The sequence below is a fragment of the Pogona vitticeps genome, chromosome 4, assembly GCF_051106095.1.
Source record: "Pogona vitticeps strain Pit_001003342236 chromosome 4, PviZW2.1, whole genome shotgun sequence".
In the NCBI taxonomy this organism is placed as follows: domain Eukaryota; kingdom Metazoa; phylum Chordata; class Lepidosauria; order Squamata; family Agamidae; genus Pogona; species Pogona vitticeps.
Genome location: NC_135786.1, coordinates 63,091,414 through 63,112,143, shown reverse-complemented (window position 1 = coordinate 63,112,143; position 20,730 = coordinate 63,091,414). Strand labels below are relative to the sequence as shown.

Genomic DNA, 20,730 nt, shown 5'->3' with positions numbered 1-20,730 from the left:
AAAGTTCTATTTTGTTCCATATTAAGTTCGAAAATACTTCAAAATAATTCACAAGGAAATGGTGAATTTGCCTAATATATGCACCTAGTACTGCAGGACTAGAATACATATCTTTTATGTTCACCAAGAGATAAAGGTTAGAATGGGGGGAGGGGTTTGAAAAGTCAGCTATATTCAGGGCCACAAAATATTCATGCTATGAGAACATAGCTTTCATCCCACTGACCTTCCATTCTGAATAGCTCTTTATAAAATATTTGCAAGACAGAAAAATAAGAATCTTGCTTGCCAAGCACACTCCAGCAGTTTCTCACTTTACACTCACAACAGGGCTGCTGTCAAAAAGAAAGCAGAGTTTTTGTGCCAAAATCAATTCAACAATCTCTTAAACAAAAAACAAAAATCAAAAGAAAGAAAAGACACAAAACATAGCACTTGAGGATAATGAGAACTGCAATCATTCCAGCTGACAGCAGATGACTACCAATTATCATAAGGCAAGTTCTATGCATTTACATTTGGCTGTGTAGCTAGAAGCTGACATGCTTCAAAATATATTGCAAGTATTCAGGTTCTGTTCAATATGGAAATTTCCCAACAGCTGCTGAGGACCTTCTCTGAAAATAGAAGTAGTAAACTGAAAGGAAAACAAGATTTCATTGGAGGTGTTTTAATATTTCTACAAATAGGGTTGTGCTAAATATTCTGATAAATGGCATAATAGCCAACATACAGTTTTCCGCTAAATATAAACACTTAATAATCACTATACTGTATTAGTTTTAAGTATTTGTACATAGGGGAATGCAAATGACTATTCTTTCCAAAAATATGTCCTAGCTAATGCAGAATAATAAAGTATTAAATACTGCTCTAATAGGTTCCATATGAAGTCTGGCACTGGACACAATTATTTTCCCTTCATTATTGTTGTTATGCGCTGTCAAGTCAGAACTGGCTTACAGTGACCCTACTAGGAATTTAAAGGTAACAGAGCTATTTAAGGAGCGGTTTTACCAGTTCCACTCACCCAGTAAGTTTCCATGGCCAAGTGGGGAATGGAACACTGGTCTTCAGAGTCCTAATCCACCACTCTATCCATTACAACACATTGGGTACCTATATTATTATCAGGGTGGATTAAAATAAATGGTGCCTTTTTAAAAATTAAAATAAAAATGAATGTTGAAAAAATTAAATTAGTTTTTTATTTAAATCAGATTTAATTTAATGAAATACTTTTGGAAGAAAAATTATCTAAAGATAGTTTTCTATTTAAGATATACAGTAGTTCAAACATTATTCAGCATGAGATAGAGCTTAGTTATGTAGCATGAGACTGTATATTTATTATATTTCTGGTAAACTAATTAAATTAATCCAAGTTATCCAAGCTGTGATAACATGCATTTTTCACAGTAAAAATAGTATAAAATAAGCAACGTTCAGGAAAAGACTTTAATCCTATTTTGTTCTGCAAATTTATGTATAAACAACAGGACCGCAGTATCTGCAGGGGATTGGTTCCAAGTCTCCCTACAGATGCCAAAAAATGTGGATGTACCTGTAGAGACTGTCATACATTGCATGGTCTCTGGATCCCTCTAGTGGCCGGTTCCAGTAAATACACCCTGGAAATATGTATGGCAGGGATTTGCCGTATTTTTTGCTCCATAAAACACACCTGACCTTAAGACGCACCTAATTTTTAGAGGAGGAAGGGAAAATATATTCTGAACCAAATAGTGTAACTATAACAGAATAATATTTGAACCATGTAAAGTGAACAGCAGTCAACAGTGGCATTAAGAACCATTACCACTGTCATTAACAAATGGAGAGACTTAAAGATTTGTGTACACTAGTTTATGTACCATAAATTTAAGTCAAGTACATATAGACCATTATCAGGCAGTGATAAGACCTATACCACACTACCTATATTTTACATTTCCTTTCATCCACCTCCTCCACATGCTTATAGAAATGACTCAATGACAGATGTAATTGTTGTGCAACTCTGCGCAGCTACAGCTCAAGCCTATATTAAGTTAGAAATGGTTTGTCTGATTTCACACTGCATTGAGAGGTCCCTTTTAGTTGTGTGGAGGATAAATAGTGGAATTAAACTATTTAACAGCTGGTTTTCCTTATTTACTTTAGATTATGCAAAAGAACAGCAACACAAAGCTTAACCTGATCCCATTCAACAGCAGTAGAACATGTTCAGCATAAGACCAAATCTTGGTTTTCTGACATAATTGAATGTTTATAGCATGCAAGGCACAACAGGTTATTCAACACAAAGCCAGGAACAATGTTCTTGGCGAGTCAAAAAAAACTGAATACAAACTACAGTAGCTGAAATCAGGAAGCAGGTAAAGTGGTGCCTCGCTTAACGGGCGCCCCGTTTAACAACGAAATCGCATAGTGATGAAGATTTTGCGATCGCTTTGCGATGGTGTCAATGGGGTTTTTTCGCTTTGCGATGATCGGTTCCGTTTCGCTTACCGATTATCGCAAAGCGATGATTTTCCCCCAGCTGATCGGCGGTTCCAAAATGGCTGCCGGGTTAAAAAATGGCCGCTCACTGTGTTTAGGGACGGATTCCTTGCGTACCGGGCAGCGAAAATGGCCGCCGTATGGAGGATCTTCGCTTAAAGGTCAGTTTTAAGCCCATAGGAACGCACTGAAGGGGTTTCAATGCATTCCTATGGGCTTTTTTTATTCGCATAGTGACAAAATCGCTTAGCAGCTATTTTTGCTGCACTGATTAACGTCGGTATGCGAGGCACCACTGTACTGTAATTCAGTTAGAAGTCACGAAGAATTTTGACTTTCTTAATTTTCAAACTACTGTATCAGCAAATGTAGTATGTGCTACAGGCAAGAACTCTGTTCCAAAAACACTAATCAAATAACTATGCCCTGTCTCTGAGACTTCCTGGCCCTGTTCTGATTTAGATACATCAAAGAGATACCACAACCATAAGGACTTGGAAACAACTAAAAGACTGAATTTTGCTTCCCCATGTATGCAGGGCAAGTTTGTGTTCTGGCTCATAAAGCACAGTTACTTTCCTTGCTGCAACACCCTTTGGAAATACATTCTCTATTAGATGCCCAGAACTAGTCGAAAAGTTTACAAGTCGAATCCAAATTTCTCATAAGAATGCATTGAAAATTAATTAATGCAATCTTACGGGGAAAAAAGGTCACTTACCAGGTACTGTAGACTGAGCCCGGCTCTTCACAGTGCCTAACAGCTGAAAAAGAGCACCAAACAGCTAAAAGCCGGCACCCAGCAGGCAGCTGGCAGCCATTTTGTGCTCTTGTCCGCTCCTTCCCCCTCCCCTCTCCCCACCTAACAGCTGATCGGAGCTGGTCTGAAAGGCTTCCCAGGCAATTTTAAAGCAAAACTAGCAGCTTTTAAAGCAAGTATGCAGGTTTCTACAAAAGCAGGTTTGAACTCAAATGGAGAACCTTTTCACCCAAGCACTAACCCCAAACAAGCAGTTTTTAAACTACATTTTACATTTTAAAATGACAATACCAGGCAGTCCCAGGTCTCTCTCCCAGCTCTCTAACCGCTTGGACTAGCAAGGAACCAGACAAGCAGCCTCTTCACTAACTGAAAGTTTGAATTTCCCGCTTTCCCTGCCTTCCCCACACATTAGGTATGCTAATATCTGTGCACTGGAGGATTGTGGGAGGAACACCCAGCCCGATGGGGGTCCCGTGGGGCACCCCAACACACTGAGGAGCTCTCTTGGCCTCTGGCGGACTGGGACTATGCAGCCCTGTTCTGAGCAGGAGGTGCAGCCGGGGGGTCACCATGCCTTTGGGGAGCAGGGCACAGAAGGGGGTAGGAGGTGCAAGGGCCACTCCAACTCATACCTGGCAGGGGAAATAGCATGATCATAAAAGTGGTTTTCCCAGGGTAAGGCTCATCCATTGCACTTTGGATGTGCTGATCCCTGTGATTTCCCCAAATATGGGAAAATCAACTGCCTAATTTGTGGTAGTGGGGGACTGTGTTTGTCATTTCCCCTGATCTTTTTAGGATCACTCTTTCCCCTTTGGTCCTTGGTTGTTTTCATTGCACTCTGCCATTTAAATTTGCTGCTGTTGGCCCTGCTGGTTTTCCAAGTGGGCTCCAGGAGGTAGATCCTGGAAAGCTAGCCATGCAGATGGCAGAGTGGTGAGGTCCAATGTGGCTGCCACAGCAAGCAGCCTCTGGTGCCACTTCAGAGGCCTCCCAGCATGGTGGTGGGAGGCTTCTGAGTGGTGACGGCGGCTGAACCCTTTTTTACAGTATTTGCTCCATAAGACGCACATACTTTCTTCCCCACTTTTGGGGAGGGGGGAACTGCGTCTTATGGAGCAAAAAATACGGTACTATTTTCAGGCAGCAGATAAGTGAATCAGCAGATTCAGATACCACAGTTGGGGTGGTTCCTACTGTACCTTAAACGCTATATCTGAAGACTGCTTGGAAGATAGTTTGATTTTTTAAAAAGATATTTCAACTACTCCAGTTAATAGACATTGGTGTTTAAGCAAATATAAGAACATGTACGCTCAGTAAAATAAAACAATTTAAGTAGCTATTCAAATATGAGTGATTAACCTATTAAACTAAAATCAGTTCTGATATAACTGTTTTACAAATAAGACACATTATTATTCTAAATATGAACTCTTCATCTGGTTGCAAATATTAAACATTATAACTACAGTGGGGTCTTGACTTAAGAACGGCTTGAGTTAAGAACATTTTGACTTAAGAACCGCTCTCATAGGAAAATATTGATTTGACTTAAGTACTTAGATTTGAGTTAAGAACTGAAAAAAACCCACGTGGAAGGCAGGGAAAGTGCAAAAAGTGAACTTTCAGTTAACTGTTGGCCAGTGAAAAGGGTGCCTGTCTGCTTCCTCACTCCTCCCAGCGTTTAGAGAGTGGATTGGGAGACAGTCTTCGGACTGCCTGGTACTGTACTGCCTGGACTGTATTTTCCCTGCCTTCCCTGAACCTTTCTTGACCTAAGAAAAAAAGAAACAAAATATCCCCCTTTAGTGGTCGAAGGCGGAATAGCAGCTTCCCATTAGTTTCTATGGACGGAAAAGAGCAGATACGGATCAAATGGTTTTCAATGCATTCCTATGGGAAATGCAGATTTGACTTGAGAACTTTTTGACTTGAGAACCGCCTTCCAATACGGATTAAGTTCTCAAGTCAAGACCCCACTGTACCAGCAAGGATGAGTCCTTACATTTAAAAATCATGATTTAAACCAAGTCTTACTGACGAGTGATTTAAATGATTTAAATTGACTTGATTTAAATCAAATTCACCCTGATTATTATCATACAAATAACTGTGCAGAACTCTATTTTCAACTCTATTTATTTTGAATATTCCTACTAAAAGGTCCTAAAAAGTAATTTGTTTTCTTGTGTTCATTTATCGTCTCATAACCACTAGTCTTCATAAAGACCAAGAAATGTTTTCAACAAAAAATTGTGATTCAGATGTTTTTTCGTAAGAGTGACAGATGTGACTTACAAACAAAATGAACTTATGCAAATATTACCTCTGTGGTTATACATTAATGTATCTAACTTATCTCAGACTGTCATTTCCAATTGTTTTCCTTTTAATTTAAGCAGTTGCAAGTGGCTGCAATTTCTCTTATTACTGCTCTTATTACTATTATTATTTCTCTTATTACTAATCAGACTGAACATTTCTGCACCCTTGGTAATTTTACTTCTTGGCAATTACTTACGTTCTTCACCCTATATAGTATTAATGTGGCATCTCCAGCTAATGAGTCTAATTTGGAGGCTTGTGGAGCCTTACTGTCCATCATCTCAATAGTTTCTCCTATATTGTACCCTCACTTCTGTGACTCTGTTACTTACTGGCCAAGGCTTTCTTTTCCCCCCACGGTTTCTTCCATCAGATTGAAGCTCATACTAAAATAGATCTGTTAGTCCTTAAAATGTTACAATATTTGGCTTTGGCTTTCTTTTTCCTCTGTCAAAAGGCTCAGACCAACTAACATGGCTTTATTTGGAAATTAGTTTTGAAAATTAGTTAGTTTGGCAATTAAATCCATTTAAAGGGATTTTTTTCACTATGCAACCATTCATCTTTTGGAAGAAAAAAAATTGAAAAGACTTTCTTAAAAGGAAAATGATTCTTAAAGGGTCAACACCGTGAACATTATAAAAAAAATTAAAATGCCAGTACTGAAAGGCAGTAATGATTTTAAAGAAAGGAGAAATATCTTTGGGTGATCTTCAAGTAAGCGACAAATAGTGGAGAAACAGATTAATTAAAAGCAGGGATATTAAACAAATTAGCGGAAGATAAGAGAAAGGGTAAGAATGGATTGATAGATGCAAGCTGGGGGTGGGAGGAGAGAAGTGACCTCATCAATTTTGGGACCTGGGTCCACTCAATTCTATCGTGCAGTCCTCATACCTAAAAAGATTTTTTACTATATGTTAATAGCGAACATATTATCCAAATGTGAGTTGTCATGCAGATAAATATACAAGGACAGATCAACAGCAGGCTTAGGAAAATCCCAAGGTTTGCAAAAGTAAATCTTCGTTTAAAAAAAAAACTAAACAGACCCCTGCTGCTCTGAGGCTACAGGATGCCAACTAACTCTGAGTATATTTTAATACTTTCTCCATACATATACCCTCAAAAGTAGTTCACAAGGTGTAGGTAATGTCCTATCAAGTCAGTTTTGACTTCTGGTAATCTTTTCAGCATTTTCCAGGTATAAAATACACAGAATTAGTTTACCATTCCCTTCTTCTGGGTGCATTCTGGGACTGTGCAGTTTACCCAAATCTACACAGGTTGGCTCTTCTGCTGGAACACATAGTGGGAAACTGGATTCCTAGCATGTAGCTCCACAGCCAGGCACCAAACTCACTGAGGTAGTTAGCCAATTGTGTGGAATACAACTAACTTCAAATATATCTAAGCTCATGTTAAATATCTCTAAGCCGGCCATCGGCAACTTCCAAGGATCTGCAATCCCTTGATTCTCGAGGGCTGCACATCCTTCCAGGATCCTGAAAACAAACTAGTCATAAAAACACAAAATGCATCCCCACCAAAGATTCTTGGCAGGGAATAATTTGCACTGAATACCCAATTTTGGTTCTTGTAATGCTCTTTTTACAAACAGGGGGTGACCACTCAGGTTCAAGGATCTTAAACAACCAAGAGGATGAGAGAATGTGAATATATTACAAATCACACTTCATAATACTTTTTGAGGTGCACAATTTGTTCACCCTGGATATTCCAAAAGTACACTAAATAACAATAACTCGTTTAAAGGGATCTGAGGAGGCAACACTGATCTCCAGTGGAGGCTCACTTTGCCCTTTTTTGCTATAATTCTCAATTGTTTTCATAGCAGAAGGTATCCACTTTTGGGCTTCTGCAAACAGTAGTTTCAGTTATGTGGGACCAAAAAAAAAATCCCTTGCTTTCTGGGGCATTTAACAACATCATCAAGTGGTGGTGTATTTTTGTTCTGTTTTGCTACAATTTGCTCCAGCCCATGATCTGCTCCTGTGGACCCTGGCATACTTAGGTAATGGAAACCTTTAGTAATTTACAAGAAAGTTCTTCCAACCTTGCCCTTCTTACTGTTGAACAATCTCATACTGTATATCTCCATAAAAATGATTGTCAAGGCACAGAATACAACATGATATAAAAACGATACAGTGGTGTCTCGACTTACGAACGTCCCTACTTATGACCATTTCAAGTTACGACCAGCTCCGGCTGCAAAATTTTGCTTCTACTTGCGACCGGAGCTTCCACTTACGAACAGAAAAGGGCTGGGGGGAAAAGGAGGGAAATTCAAATTTCTAACTAGGAGGTGATGAGGCTGCTTCTTTGTAGCTCTTTCACCCCAGCAGTTAGACTGTGTGCATCAGAGGAGGCTTGGGACTGCCTCACTTATGCTTCAGAGTGAGTGAGTGTGTGTGTTTGCAGGGAGGCTTCAGGCTGCCTGGTAAGGAAAGCTTTTTAAAAACTGCTTTGGGTGTTTTTGCAGCATGGTTTTGGGCTGGGGGTTATGTTTCTGTGCTGTAAGGGTCTTGGGGTGTTTGTTTTTTGTTCCCCCCCCCATTTCCGATGGGTCTTGGGGATTTTTGTTGCTTTTTGGAGTGTTTTTTCACATTTCCAATGGGTCTTAAGGGTTTTTGTTTGATTGTTTTTCCCCCATTACTGATGGGTCTTGGGGGATTTAGTTGCTTTTTGGGGGGTTCCCTATTTCAGATGGGTCTTTGGGGGTTGTTTGTTTTTTGGATTTTTCCCTCATTTCCGATGTGTCTTGGGGGGTTTGGTTGCTTTTGGGGGGGTTCCCCATTTCCGATGGGTCCTGCATGCTTCCCTTACTTTCCTTAACAGCTTCACGGTCCCATTTCTGTGTTAATAAACCATAGTCAGTTTGTCTGTTGTCTGGATCCTCACCTGCTCATGGGGTAAAGTATAAGAAGTATACTGTGTTTCCTCAGTATCTGAGGAAGTGAACTTTGATCCACCAAAATAAATACTGAAAAAAAATGTTAGTCTTTAAACTGTGTAAGAAACCCACCTAAAGGGTATTCTACTAGGTCAGTGATGGCTGACCTTTTTGAGCCCGAGTGCCCAAACAGCGACGCAAAACCAAATTATTTCTTTCCAAGTGCCAACACTGCAATTAAATCTGAATGCTGATGTTTTAGTTTAGAAAAAACAACTGATACAGTTGTCTGAATTAATCATCACCTTTTATCTTCAAAACATAACAGAACTTTCAATGATACAAACATTTTTATTGAAAAATAACCATTAACTCTAGTAAATGGAAACAAATATTAAAATAATACAAGCCAGGTAATTTATACAAACTTTTAAAATAATTGTATGCATGTATTTTTTGATAAGGAATACTCAACTTGGCATGCTTTTGCACAATGTGATTTTTGATGTTGTATGCATCTAATAATGTGTCAAACCTTGGCCCATATGCTATTAGTTTGAGAGCAACACATGGAGCCAGACAACCCAGATAGTGTGGTTGCTGACCTTAAGCCAGACATACTGGAGAGTGAAGTCAAGTGGGCCTTAGAAAGCATGGCTAACAACAAGGTCAGTGGAGGTGAAGGCATTCCAGTTGAATTATTTAAAATCTTAAAAGATGACGCTGTTAAGGTGCTACACTCAATATACCAGCAAGTTTGGAAAACTCAGCAGTGGCCAGAGGACTGGAAAAGATCAGTCTACATCCCAATCCCAAAGAAGGGCAGTGCCAAAGAATGCTCCAACTACTGTACAATTGCACTCATTTCACATGCTAGCAAGGTGATGCTCAAAATCCTACAAGGTAGGCTTAAGCAGTATATGGACCAAGAACTCCCAGAAGTAGAAGCTGGATTTCGAAGGGGCAGAGGAACTTGATACTAAATTGCTAACATGCACTTGATTATAGAAAAAGCCAGAGAGTTCCAGAAAAACATCTACTTCTGCTTCATTGACTACGGACCACAACAATGGCAAGTTCTTGAAGAAATGGGAGTGCCTGGTCACCTTATCTATCTCCTGAGAAATCTATAGGTGGGACAGGAAGCAACAGTTAGAACTGGATATGGAACAACTGATTGGTTCAAAATTGGGAAAGGAGTACGACAAGGATGTATATTGTCCCCCTGCTTACTTAATTTACATGCAGAATACCTCATGCAAAAGGCTGGACTGGAGGAATCCCAAACCGGAATTAAGATTAAATGTAATGAGAGGAAATGGACATACTGGAAGAAATATCAACCTCAGATATGCAGATGATACCACTCTGATGGCAGAAAGTGAGGAGGAATTAAAGAACCTCTTAATGAGGGTGAAAGAGGAGAGCACAAAAATTGGGCTGAAGCTCGACATAAAAAAAAACCAAGACCATGTCCACTGGTCCCATCACCTCCTCGCACATAGAAGGGGAAGATACGGTGGCAGCGACAGATTTTACTTTCTTGGGCTCCATGATCACTGCAGATGGGGACAGCAGCCATGAAATTAAAAGACGCCTTCTTCTTGGGAGTCAAGCAATAACAAACCTAGACAGCATCTTTAAAAGCAGAGACTTCACCTTGTTGACAAAAGTCCGCATAGTCAAAGCTATGGTTTTTCCAGTAGCGATGTATGGAAATGAGATCTGAACCATAAAGAAGGCTGACCGCCAAAGAATTGATGCTTTTGAATTGTGGTGCTGGAGGAGACTCTTGAGAGTCCCCTGGACTGCAAAGAGAACAAACCTATCCATTTTGAAGGAAATCAACCCTGAGTGCTTACTGGAAGGACAGATCCTGAAGCAGATCTTATGGCCATCTCATGAGAAGAGAAGACTCCCTGGAAAAGACCCTGATGTTGGGAAAGTGTGAAAGCAAGAGAAGGGGACGACAGATGACGAGATGGTTGGACAATATCATCAAAGCTACCAACATGAATTTGACCCAACTCTGGCAGTGGAAAACAAGAGGGCCTGGCATGCTCTGGTCCATGGGGTCACAAAGAGTCGGACACGACTTAACAACTAAACAACAACATTTATAAAGATTATTAAGTACACTGAAATTCTGGACTTGTTTCCTGCTAAGTAAACCACCCTCAGCAAAGCAGCTATATATAGGAGTGCAGACTTTTAATACATTTTATATACTACATAAAGTGTATACACACATTTCACTTATTTGAAATGTAGTGTTGGAAAAGAGTTTTACAGATAGCATGACTTGCCAGAAAGATAAGTAAAGCAAATTAAGTGTGGACTTTCACTACAAGCTAAAATAACCAAACAAAGGGTACTGTACTACAATCATAAGACGACACTGGAAATGGCAACAATGCAAGAAAAAGTGCAAAGCAGCAGGAAAAGAGGAAGAGTGCACATGAGATGGATTGACACAAAAAAGAAACCCATGGTCTTTTGTTTGGTGTTGCAGTCAAAGTAGGACCAGGAGCAGAAAGACTGGGATTCAGATTTTGGGAATAAAATGTGATACTTTGCCTGCTTTGGGGATGACAGAGAAACAAGATTCCTACACACTTCATATTTGTGCTGTTCTCAGCAGAAACTGCAGAGCTAAATGCAGTGATTAACAGTTTTGAGTCAGTCTCCCTCCCTCCCTCTCACACACACACAAACACACCCTTGCTCCCTCTATTTTGTACATACAGTGGTGCCTCGCTTAACGAGCGCCCCGTTTAACAATGAATCTGCATAGTGATATTTTTTTGTGATCGCATTGCGATCTTTTTAATGGCAAAAAATCGCTTTGCGATGATGGGTAAGCTGTTTCGCTTACCGATTTTCGCACAGCGATGTTTTTAAAACAGCTGATTGGTGGTTCCAAAATGGCCACGGGAAAAAATGGCCACCTGCTGTGTTTTTGCACCCATTCCTCGCATACCGGGCAGCAAAAATGGCGACCATATGGAGGATTTTCACATAACGGTGAGTTTTTTGCCGGTAGGAACGCATTAAACGGGTTTTAATGCATTCCTATGGGCTTTTTCTTTTCGCATAGCGACGAATCCAGATAGTGACAATTTTTCTGAAACCGATTATCGGCGCTATGCGGGGCACCACTGTACATGTAAACAACCTTGATGAAGTTGCACGTTCCTTCCCTCAACTGGAGCTTTCCCTCCTTGAATCAGTTCCTGTTTTTTCAGTTTTGAGTCTCTCTCTCTCTCTTTCTCTCTCTCTCTCTCTCTCTCTCACACACACACACACACACACACCTTGCTTCCTCCATTTTGTACATACATTTAAACACGCTTGATGAAGTCGCACATTCCTTCCCTCCTTAACCTGGATCCTTTCCCTCCTGCTTGCTATCACCTCTGGGCGAAAGCAGTCATTCACAGGCCCCGGATTGAATGCCAGGGGCGAGCTAGAACCAATCAAGCAGGCTTATCTCCGATCTCTTAAAGAAGGAGGGCCGGAACCAAGGAAAATAGCAGAAAGAGGTGGCTGACGATGGTGTAGTTTGAGGTTCGGCTATGGGGTGGTGGGGTGGGGGTCGGTAGTGGGGGTGGGTAGGAGGGGAGTAGTGCTCTGCTTGCGTGCCAAGGGAGATGTCTCAGCGTGCCACCTTTGGCACGTGTGCCATAGGTTCGCCATCATTGTACTAGGTGAGCCTCTCTAGTACTATACTCACCACCCTTTCAACTGCAGACTGGGTGAAACCCAGAGGATGCATGAATTAGCACTATGGGCAAGCTTCTAACCTACGTTTTTACCTGCCACTTTACCCAAGACAGAATTTCTCCTGACTGTGTTCTTTGTACTTATTGCACCAAGCAGACAAAGTAGTCTACCCAAAATACTTAAATGTAGCAAATGTGGACATTTGGCCAGGCACCTTCTTTAGACACCCAAACCCCTTTTCTCCCAAGGATCACAACCTGGTAAAATATTAAAAAGTTTATTAAAAATGATTTTAAAAATAAAAGAATTATAAAAGGCAGTTGTGCAGCTTTAGAGCAATACAAAAGTATCAAGGAATTCATATTCAGATAATTAAGTAAGCTTACACGAAAGCAATCCCTATAACATAATAAAAGCTGGCTACTTCTGCCTAAAACTATTTTCCAGCTAAATAATCATGACTAAATCTCTACAACCGTGTTTTAAGGCCTAATCCATCATCTGCAGGCATACAGATGAAAGGATAGCTAGCTAGACAAAATGCAAACCCCAACTAACTCCTTGTTAGATCTTAAATCTATGTTCCATCAACATGGTGCGATCCAATCAGGTTTAAGTCCTTTGTCCAGTAACTTCACCCACAATTTTTTTGCTTAAAAAGCACTCCCTCGGCTTATACTCGAGTCAGTGTCAAAATTACATGTTCTCCCCTGCAGTGTGGGTGTTCTCCGGACTCCCCCGCTCATCTACAGGTGCCTACAGTCTCTGTGGGTGGTCCGATGACCCGGATTAAGTACACTGCATTTCCGCTACCAGGACACTCCCATCCTCCTCCTTCTGCATATTTTATGTACCCACCTTCCTCCTCCCACCTTCCTCCTCCATCCTCCATCTCCCTCCATCTTGTTACGCAGCAGTAAAGCAGTAGATAAGTACAGCATCCGATATGAGTCCTCCCTCCGCAGACAGTGAAGTGTGTCTCGCGGATGCTGATGCCTCAATTAATGTAATTTTATTGATATCTATTTTTATTTTTTAAACTTACCAGTAGCTGCTGCATTTTCTACCTTCGGTTTATACTCGAGTCAGTAAGTTTTCCCAGGTTTTTGTGGTAAAATTGGGTGCCTTGGCTTATATTCGGGTCAGCTTATATTCAAGTATATACGGTAGTCTGAATTGCAGCAGAATAAATCTTTTTTCTCATGCAAATAGATAAAGCGCCACCTTGTAAAAGACTGGTGAAGTACAATATAACCCATCTGATTTCCTCACAAACTGCAGCAGTATTTTCATTCTTCTTTTCTTTTGGCAATAATTACACCATTTATCTCAATATAATAAAGCTGCCACATAATAGAAATCTTTCAACCAGGAAGCTCAAGCTATATGGGCCCCTGAAGCTCTAATCTGATTTTTAGGAAACACAATAAATCAAAGTTATTGATCAGAACTCTTTGTTGAGCTCACAGACACGCCTCCACAGAAATTATAAGGAATTTTCGACCATTACTAGGTGACCATTCAACTTGGAGAAGAGGTGGGTTCTGAAAGGATACAGTGAATGTGTCTAAGAACCTAAACTTGTAATTAACTTGTCAAACCTGTCAAAGCAACACAACATTCACTTCAAACAAGCAATGAGGAATATTGTCTTATGACCTTTTAACAAGTCAAAGATACTCCTTGATGAAACAGTACATTTCTCACTCTTTTAACAAAAGCCTTATGGTTCAGCATCTAGCCCAGGTTACTATTTGGTGCTCAGAAAAAAACAAAAAAAAAAACCCAACAATTACCTAAGATAATGGCCAGAAGCCTTTTGGGAATTTATGCACACATATGTTAAACTGCATAACTTGCCATAGCAAACTGCAGGCACCAGTTCCATTACAAGATGTGTACCTGCATGCACTTGCCTCATAACACAATTAGAGACTTGTTAACTAGCAGCAATTCACTATGGGAGCCCATCCAATTTAAAGTTTGCACATGTACCTCACTGACAGGATTCTTGCCATTGTTTATGTGTCCACAAAAATTTGTGCATTTCACATCAATACCTTGTTAACCCTGAAAGTATGTGGCTCCTATTCATACAGCCGTCTTCCTCAAAAAACTACATGATGTAATTTAACTACTGCTAAAATAGTAAAAAGAGAGAAATGAATTCACACAAATGCACCATATAATTCTCTCTTTCAAGAATTAGGTGGCTTTAAAAAATTAATGGGAAGGGAAACCTTGAAATGGGATTGCAACATTTCTATGTTCCTTGTTCATTTTGCTCGTACCTAAGAAATCAGCAAAATGTCAACGTGAATGGGAGCTCATATACAATCTTCCAAATTCAAAGACAGGAAAAATATATAGAATAGACCTATCTAGGCATAGAAAAATACAATCTTTAACCTGTGGGAAAAGGACTGTAAAAACAATAAGGAGACTATGGCTGAAATCCTTTTAGTAGCATAAGCCCAAGCAAAACCCTCCATCCTTTTTTCTCTTGTTCTCAAATTGCAACAGCTGTGATTCTAAGGTTATGTGCACATGCACACACCAAACCACCATGCACATGCTCCCAAGAATTGCAGTAGTGGCAGTTTATTTAATAGTCAGAAAGCTACTCTTGGGCTTATGCTATACAAAAACAAAGATTTCAACCAGTGCTATGGAGTTACAGGAATTTATGAAAACTACAAATGGCTGCAACAGTAGACAAACATTTCTGATAGCAGACTGGGCAGTAATGTGCCTGGGAGGACATTCTCTTATGTCCTTAGCTACTCCCCAATTAAATAAATATTCATAGCAGTCAACATTCCATCTAATTTCATTCCATTGCGACGGGAATGAAAGGAGCCAGAAACTATCACTGTGGGTGAGCAGAGGAAGAGGAAAGCTGCATGGAGGGGGGCAGAGTCGCACACCTCAGAAGGAGCCTTGATACCAGTTCATAATAACTGGCAAAGTAGATAACCAAAACAGAAAAAGAAAAAAAGCACTGGAATTCTTTCTACCTAACCTGTTTTGACATTGACAGTTTCAGAACATCAAAATTTGACCACCATAATAACACAGTCTAGAATAGGGACATGCCATTCCGAATTTTTTGGACTTCAACTGCCGGAATTCCTTATTTTTGGAGTTTCACTTGACAGACCTACACATTAAGACACCTAAATGTATCTCACTTGGAAGAAGGCCTAACACGAAGCCTTCACAACCTAGCTTGCTGTTCAAAGAGGAAGCTACCATAGTACTTGCTAGAAAACTCCAGATAGGCCCAATTTAGGTGTGTGTAGATAGGATATGTCAGGTGGAATGACTAGAATGGAGCATTCTGTAGGTTGGAGCCCAAAAAATCTACATATCACATACCTAGTCTACAATAAATTGTCTTCAGTTCTTGGGAAATTTCAGTTGGTGCAGAATGCAGCAGCCTGTATCCCTGCGAGGGCACCTTATTAAAATCATGCCCCACCAGTGCCACACAATCTGTACTGGAAACTGACTGTCTTTTAGGCATAATTCAAGGGGCTGCTTTTGATCTGCAACACCTTCAACCTGCAAATAGAAGACATTCATGACTGTTAACATCACCCGAGTGTGCCTTCTTCACTCTTATTATTTGTGTCCAAAGTTCAGACTGCTGGCTTTTGTGGACACTGTTCAGTATTTCAAAATACTATCAAAGGCAGAGGCTATGTACACTTTGGGAAAGCTCTGTTCTAACCGGCATTCAAAAGACATAGCTAAGCAGGCAAATAATTAAACTATGTATTATTATTATTTTAAATGAAACCTAAACTGGCAAAACTTCCCCAGCAGATGGCACCATGGCATAAAGTTCATACCACTTGTGGTGAATGTGTCATATTTATACCTTCATTTCAATAATGGGTTCATGCACACCGCTATTTTAACACATACACAATCAAATCAAGAACAGCAAAGACTGCCATTTTAATAAAAATATAAGAAAACATAAGATATTTGAGATCCTTGATACTAGCAAGGAGAGTATGCTTGAGTCCTGTGGCACTTTAAAGGCCAACAAATTAGAGTACAATCCTATACAGTACATGTTTTCTCAAAAGCAAGACCCACTGATTTCAAAGGGATTTATTCCTAGGCAAGTAGGTACAGTTTCAGTCTGTATAAGAAACTAACGCTAACCTTTGGAAGAAGGTAAAATGATGTTGTTCATTGATACCTTGTTTCAAAATGTATTTAAAAATAAGATATGGAAAACCCCTTTTTCTTTGTTTGAATTTGGTTTTCTAATTTTTGTGAGAGAAAGAATTCTCCCTTCTCCTCCCCCATTCTTATGCATAACTTTGTGACATTTCAGGTACGTAGTCCATCAGCAGAGATTTAACATTTACATTGGTCTCAACAAAAATGGAAAGATTCGTAAGGTGAGGGATCACAGATATAAAATAGATATTTCTTTCAAAGTTCTAATTTTATCATTTTTTGTGAAAAAATTTTATGAAAGACATAAAATGATAAAAATATTATTCCTCCCCCCTTTACCCCTGCCAGTTTGCATAGTTCTTTGTGGAAAGCCTAACTGTTTAGCAACCTAATTTTGAGTATAAAAGTTGCACAATTATTGACCACCAGTCATAATATTAATATTTATGAGAAGTTAAAGAAGAGTACTGTTGATCAACTATTTAGTAAAGCCCACCTAGTGTTCTCAGTGTTCTCAGAACCAACTCATTATACTTCTATGGCCAAATTAACTATATGTGCCTTAAACTAGGGGTCATCAACCCCGGGCCACGGCCTGGTGCCAGTCCATCAGATTGCCAGAACCGGGACACGGACAAGGATCTCTGCCCCCCTCGCACGGGGGGGGGGGGGGTGTCACGCTTTCAGGTGAGCATGTTGAACCTTCCCTGTAACCAGCAGCGGCTCAGCCTCTGCTCCCACCGACTGGTGGGGCGGCGCAAGTGCACTCGGCGGCAGTCACTGGTCCCTGCCACACTGCCTGGCCCCCAGCCGCAAGGAGCTGAGCCACCACCGGTTGCAGGGAAGGCGAGGAGTCCAGGCTCGTGACCACCGCTTGGAGGCCTTGGAGAAGAGAGGCATGGACCTACTCCAGCCAGCTTGGGGGTCCACCTGCCAGGGTCCCAGGGTCCTCGTCCCCTGCCCCTGCTGCTGCTCTTGCTGAGGCTGCGCGCTGACTTGGCAAGGCGAAGCGGGGGGTTGGGCCCAGGAGGTGCCTCCGGCCCCCGATTGAGGAGGACAGGGGGAGGGGGCTCCATCTCAGGACTTGGCTCAGCTCTGAAGGAGGCGTGCCCATCCAAGTCCTCCCGTGACCTTGATGCGCTGCACTAGCAGCAGCCACGAGGAGGGAAATGGGCTTGCCTGACGTGGTCAGAGGGCAGGCGGGGACCCTCAGCACATGCAAGGCAGTGGGGGGGGAGCTTCCACCCTGGAAAGAGATGGCAGTGGCTGCACACTCTGTCACCCACCTCTCCTCAAGCAGGTTGGCCCATACAGCAATGGGAGGAGGGCTATCTGGATCAAAGCCCTTCCGAGGGGGGCATCTGAGGAAGGGATTGGCAGACCCCCCGCTAGGTGGAAGACATCGAGTCCTGCGCATGCCATTCCCCCCATTAGAACAAGCAGGAAACGACCCCCGACGCCAGGTGGGAGTAAACCGTCGCTCATGGCTGCCTCCACGCCTGCATTTGATGCTCTGCCTTTCTCCCCTGAGCTGGCTCGGTGGCTCCGGCTTTACCTTCCCAGCAGGACGACCTGAGCGGTCCGGGGCAAGCGGCAGAAGGAAGAAGGGTCCCAGTGCCCCCCCCCAAGATGGAAGGGCTGGTAAACCTCCTAAAATTACTTCTTGAGGAGGGGGTCCCCAGAAGTCTGAATCCACTTGAGGAGCATCCGATGGATCAGCCTGCGTTTGCACTGGTGTAATCCTGAACTCTGCAGGCCTTTTCCTGGCTCTTTTTAGTGCAAAGGGTCCCTTTTCCCACCTCTATGCAAGGTGCTTGGGAAAACATGGAGCGCCTCTTTTCCTCCCACTTTCTCCGCACCTCCCACCCTGCCAAGGCCCCTCAGCCTCATCAATGGTTCAGGTGAGAGAAGAACCTTTCTGGCCCCTTCTTCCCATCAGTTTCATTTCCTTCCCAAACATCAGCCATCCTTTTAATAATCGCAGAGGGTGGAGCAAGAAGCTGCAGTTTTGCCTGCCTCCCCCTCCTCTCTTTCTTCCTGGGCTGCCCCGTCAGAGCCCTCGAGCAACTGCAGCACAGCCCCAGGCAGGCGGAGCAACCGGGATCAACCAGGCCTTGGGACGGGAAGAGGGAAGGAGACAGGGACGCCCACCAGGGAGGGGACATCAGCCGGAGGCGGAGGCGGCAGGTGCTGGAGCTGCTGCTGCTGACGCAAAGAGGAAGAAGCAGCTGCCGTCTCCCCGGCAACCCCAGGTCAGGAGGATAAGCAACCGAGACGGAATGCCAGCCAAACCCCCGTGGCCACTCCTGCAATGGGCTGGCTACCCGCCAAGCCATGAGCCGGGAGGAGGAAGCAGACCTCGACGCCCCACTGGCACTCCAGGGCCACCACTTCGGCAGCATAGGTGCAGAAGCCCTCATCCTGGAATACCTGGTTCAGGAGCTCCGCCCGTCAGGTCGAGGTTCTCCAGGTTCAAGCAGGCCACCATGGCAAAGTCACCTCCCCTCCGCTCAAGGTCGGGCTCACCCAAGAGGTGGGCATGCCATGCATGAGCACAAGGGGCGTGTCACACTTTCGTGTATGTGCATGAGCTCAACATGCCCCTCCACAAGCACGACACGCCCACCTGCGAGTGTGACATGCCCACCCGTGAGCGTAGGGGAGCCCCCACCCCCAACCAGTCTGCGCACGAAGCCCACACCCTCCAACCAGTCCACAGTCCGAAAAAGGTTGGGGACAGCTGCCGTAAACAACAGTTAAGACTATGAAATCTACCTTTCCTCATACTTTCTAACACAGTACACCTTGAATGGGCAGATAATGAGAGCTTATCAGCAAGCTCTGGAACACATTAGATACTCTGCTGGATACAGGGGGCTGAGGGGCATACAAAACTCAATCATTCTCCATCATTCTCCCAATATTAGGCAATACCAGCTGAGGGTCAAAAGAGCTTCATAATATCATGACAATGTGATATCGATACATGGAAGTGGAGCTTTCACTATATGTATAAGGATCTCCCAAGTAACACAACAAGTGGGGAGAGCCATGTTAAGGATAGCCTTTCATACAACATAAAGGCCAGAGGACTGTCCATTATATAAGTGTCTTAATTTCTGGGCTGTCCAGGGGCTTAATGCAGACTTAGAAGTTCAGTATAAATTTGTAAACATTCAACTGTCATGTAGAGAAATTAAGCCAATCACAGTGGTGCCTCGCATAGCGAGGTTAATCTGTTCTGGATTAACCCTCGCTATGTGAAAACATCACTGAACGGATCAAGAAAACCCATTAAACATTGTTTAATGCGTTCCAAATGGGCCGAAACCTCACCGTTCAGCGAGGGCGCGAAAACGCTGCACGTGGCCATTTTGGGGCGTCCGGCGGCCATTTTGGAGCCGCCGAACAGCTGATCCGCGGGTCGCAAAGCGAAGGTCGGTAAGCGAAATGCTTACCGACCTTCGCTATGCGAGTTTCGCCCATTGGGGCCATCGCTTTGCGACTGCAGTTGCGATCAAAAAAAAACCTTCGCTATGCGGATTCGTCGTTCTACGGTGCGCTCGTTAAGCGAGGCACCACTGTATTCTGAAAAATCTTTAAAAATTATGTAATACATAAAGACATACCAAGCCAGCCGTAAGTGATGGAGCAGACTGTCCCAATGACTGATTCCTCATGCGGACCAAATTCGTTGATTCTCCACCTGGTTGCCATGTTGATGGTCCCACTCCACTGTGCATACTGGTGGATAAAGGAAGCAACTGCTTTCCTTTAAAGAGAAAAATACATTTTTTTACTTGTCATTTTATTAGTTCAGAATGCAATGGCTCAATTACAGAGTACTATAACTAAAATTCAATCAAAAAGATTCACATCAGAGTATTTCAAAAGACTTGTTACAGCCCTAGATAAATAATCCTTATCTGTTGAAAGACAGCTTAAATTTCATTTATACATATAATACTGTAAACCTGCATATAATACTGTAAACCTGCTACAGTGGTGCCTCGACTTACGAACTTAATCCATTCCCAAAGATGGTCAAAATGGTTGTAAGTTGAAGCACCATTTGCCATAGGAATGCACTGAAACGCAAATAAGTCGTTCCAGCCGGGGAAAAAAAACACTGCAAAACCCATCCGAAATGCGAATAATCCGTTCCGACCAAGGGGGAAAAAACTCCAAAAAGCAAACAAACCCTGCAAGACCCATCGGAAATACAAAAGAAGAAAACCCAAAAGGCAAACAAACCCTGCAAGACCTATCGGAAATGGGTGGGAAAACCCCCCCAAACCCC

General features: G+C 42.4%; 1 protein-coding gene and 1 non-coding gene across 10 annotated transcripts in view; one reads left to right on the top strand and one right to left on the bottom strand.

Annotated features, from left to right (window-relative positions):
* Window positions 1–20,730, bottom strand: part of MAST2 (microtubule associated serine/threonine kinase 2) — a 234,073-nt gene that overhangs the window by 197,185 nt on the left and 16,158 nt on the right. For all 9 annotated transcript variants that reach the window (XM_072997567.2, XM_072997568.2, XM_072997569.2 and 6 more), the window contains one exon: window positions 20,060–20,202. In XM_072997567.2, the coding sequence (XP_072853668.2) occupies window positions 20,060–20,202 (143 nt within the window). The remainder of the gene's footprint in view (window positions 1–20,059; window positions 20,203–20,730) is intronic.
* LOC140707249 (U1 spliceosomal RNA) lies at window positions 3,890–4,053 on the top strand. The gene has a single exon (XR_012087169.2). It is a non-coding gene; the product is annotated as a U1 spliceosomal RNA (small nuclear RNA).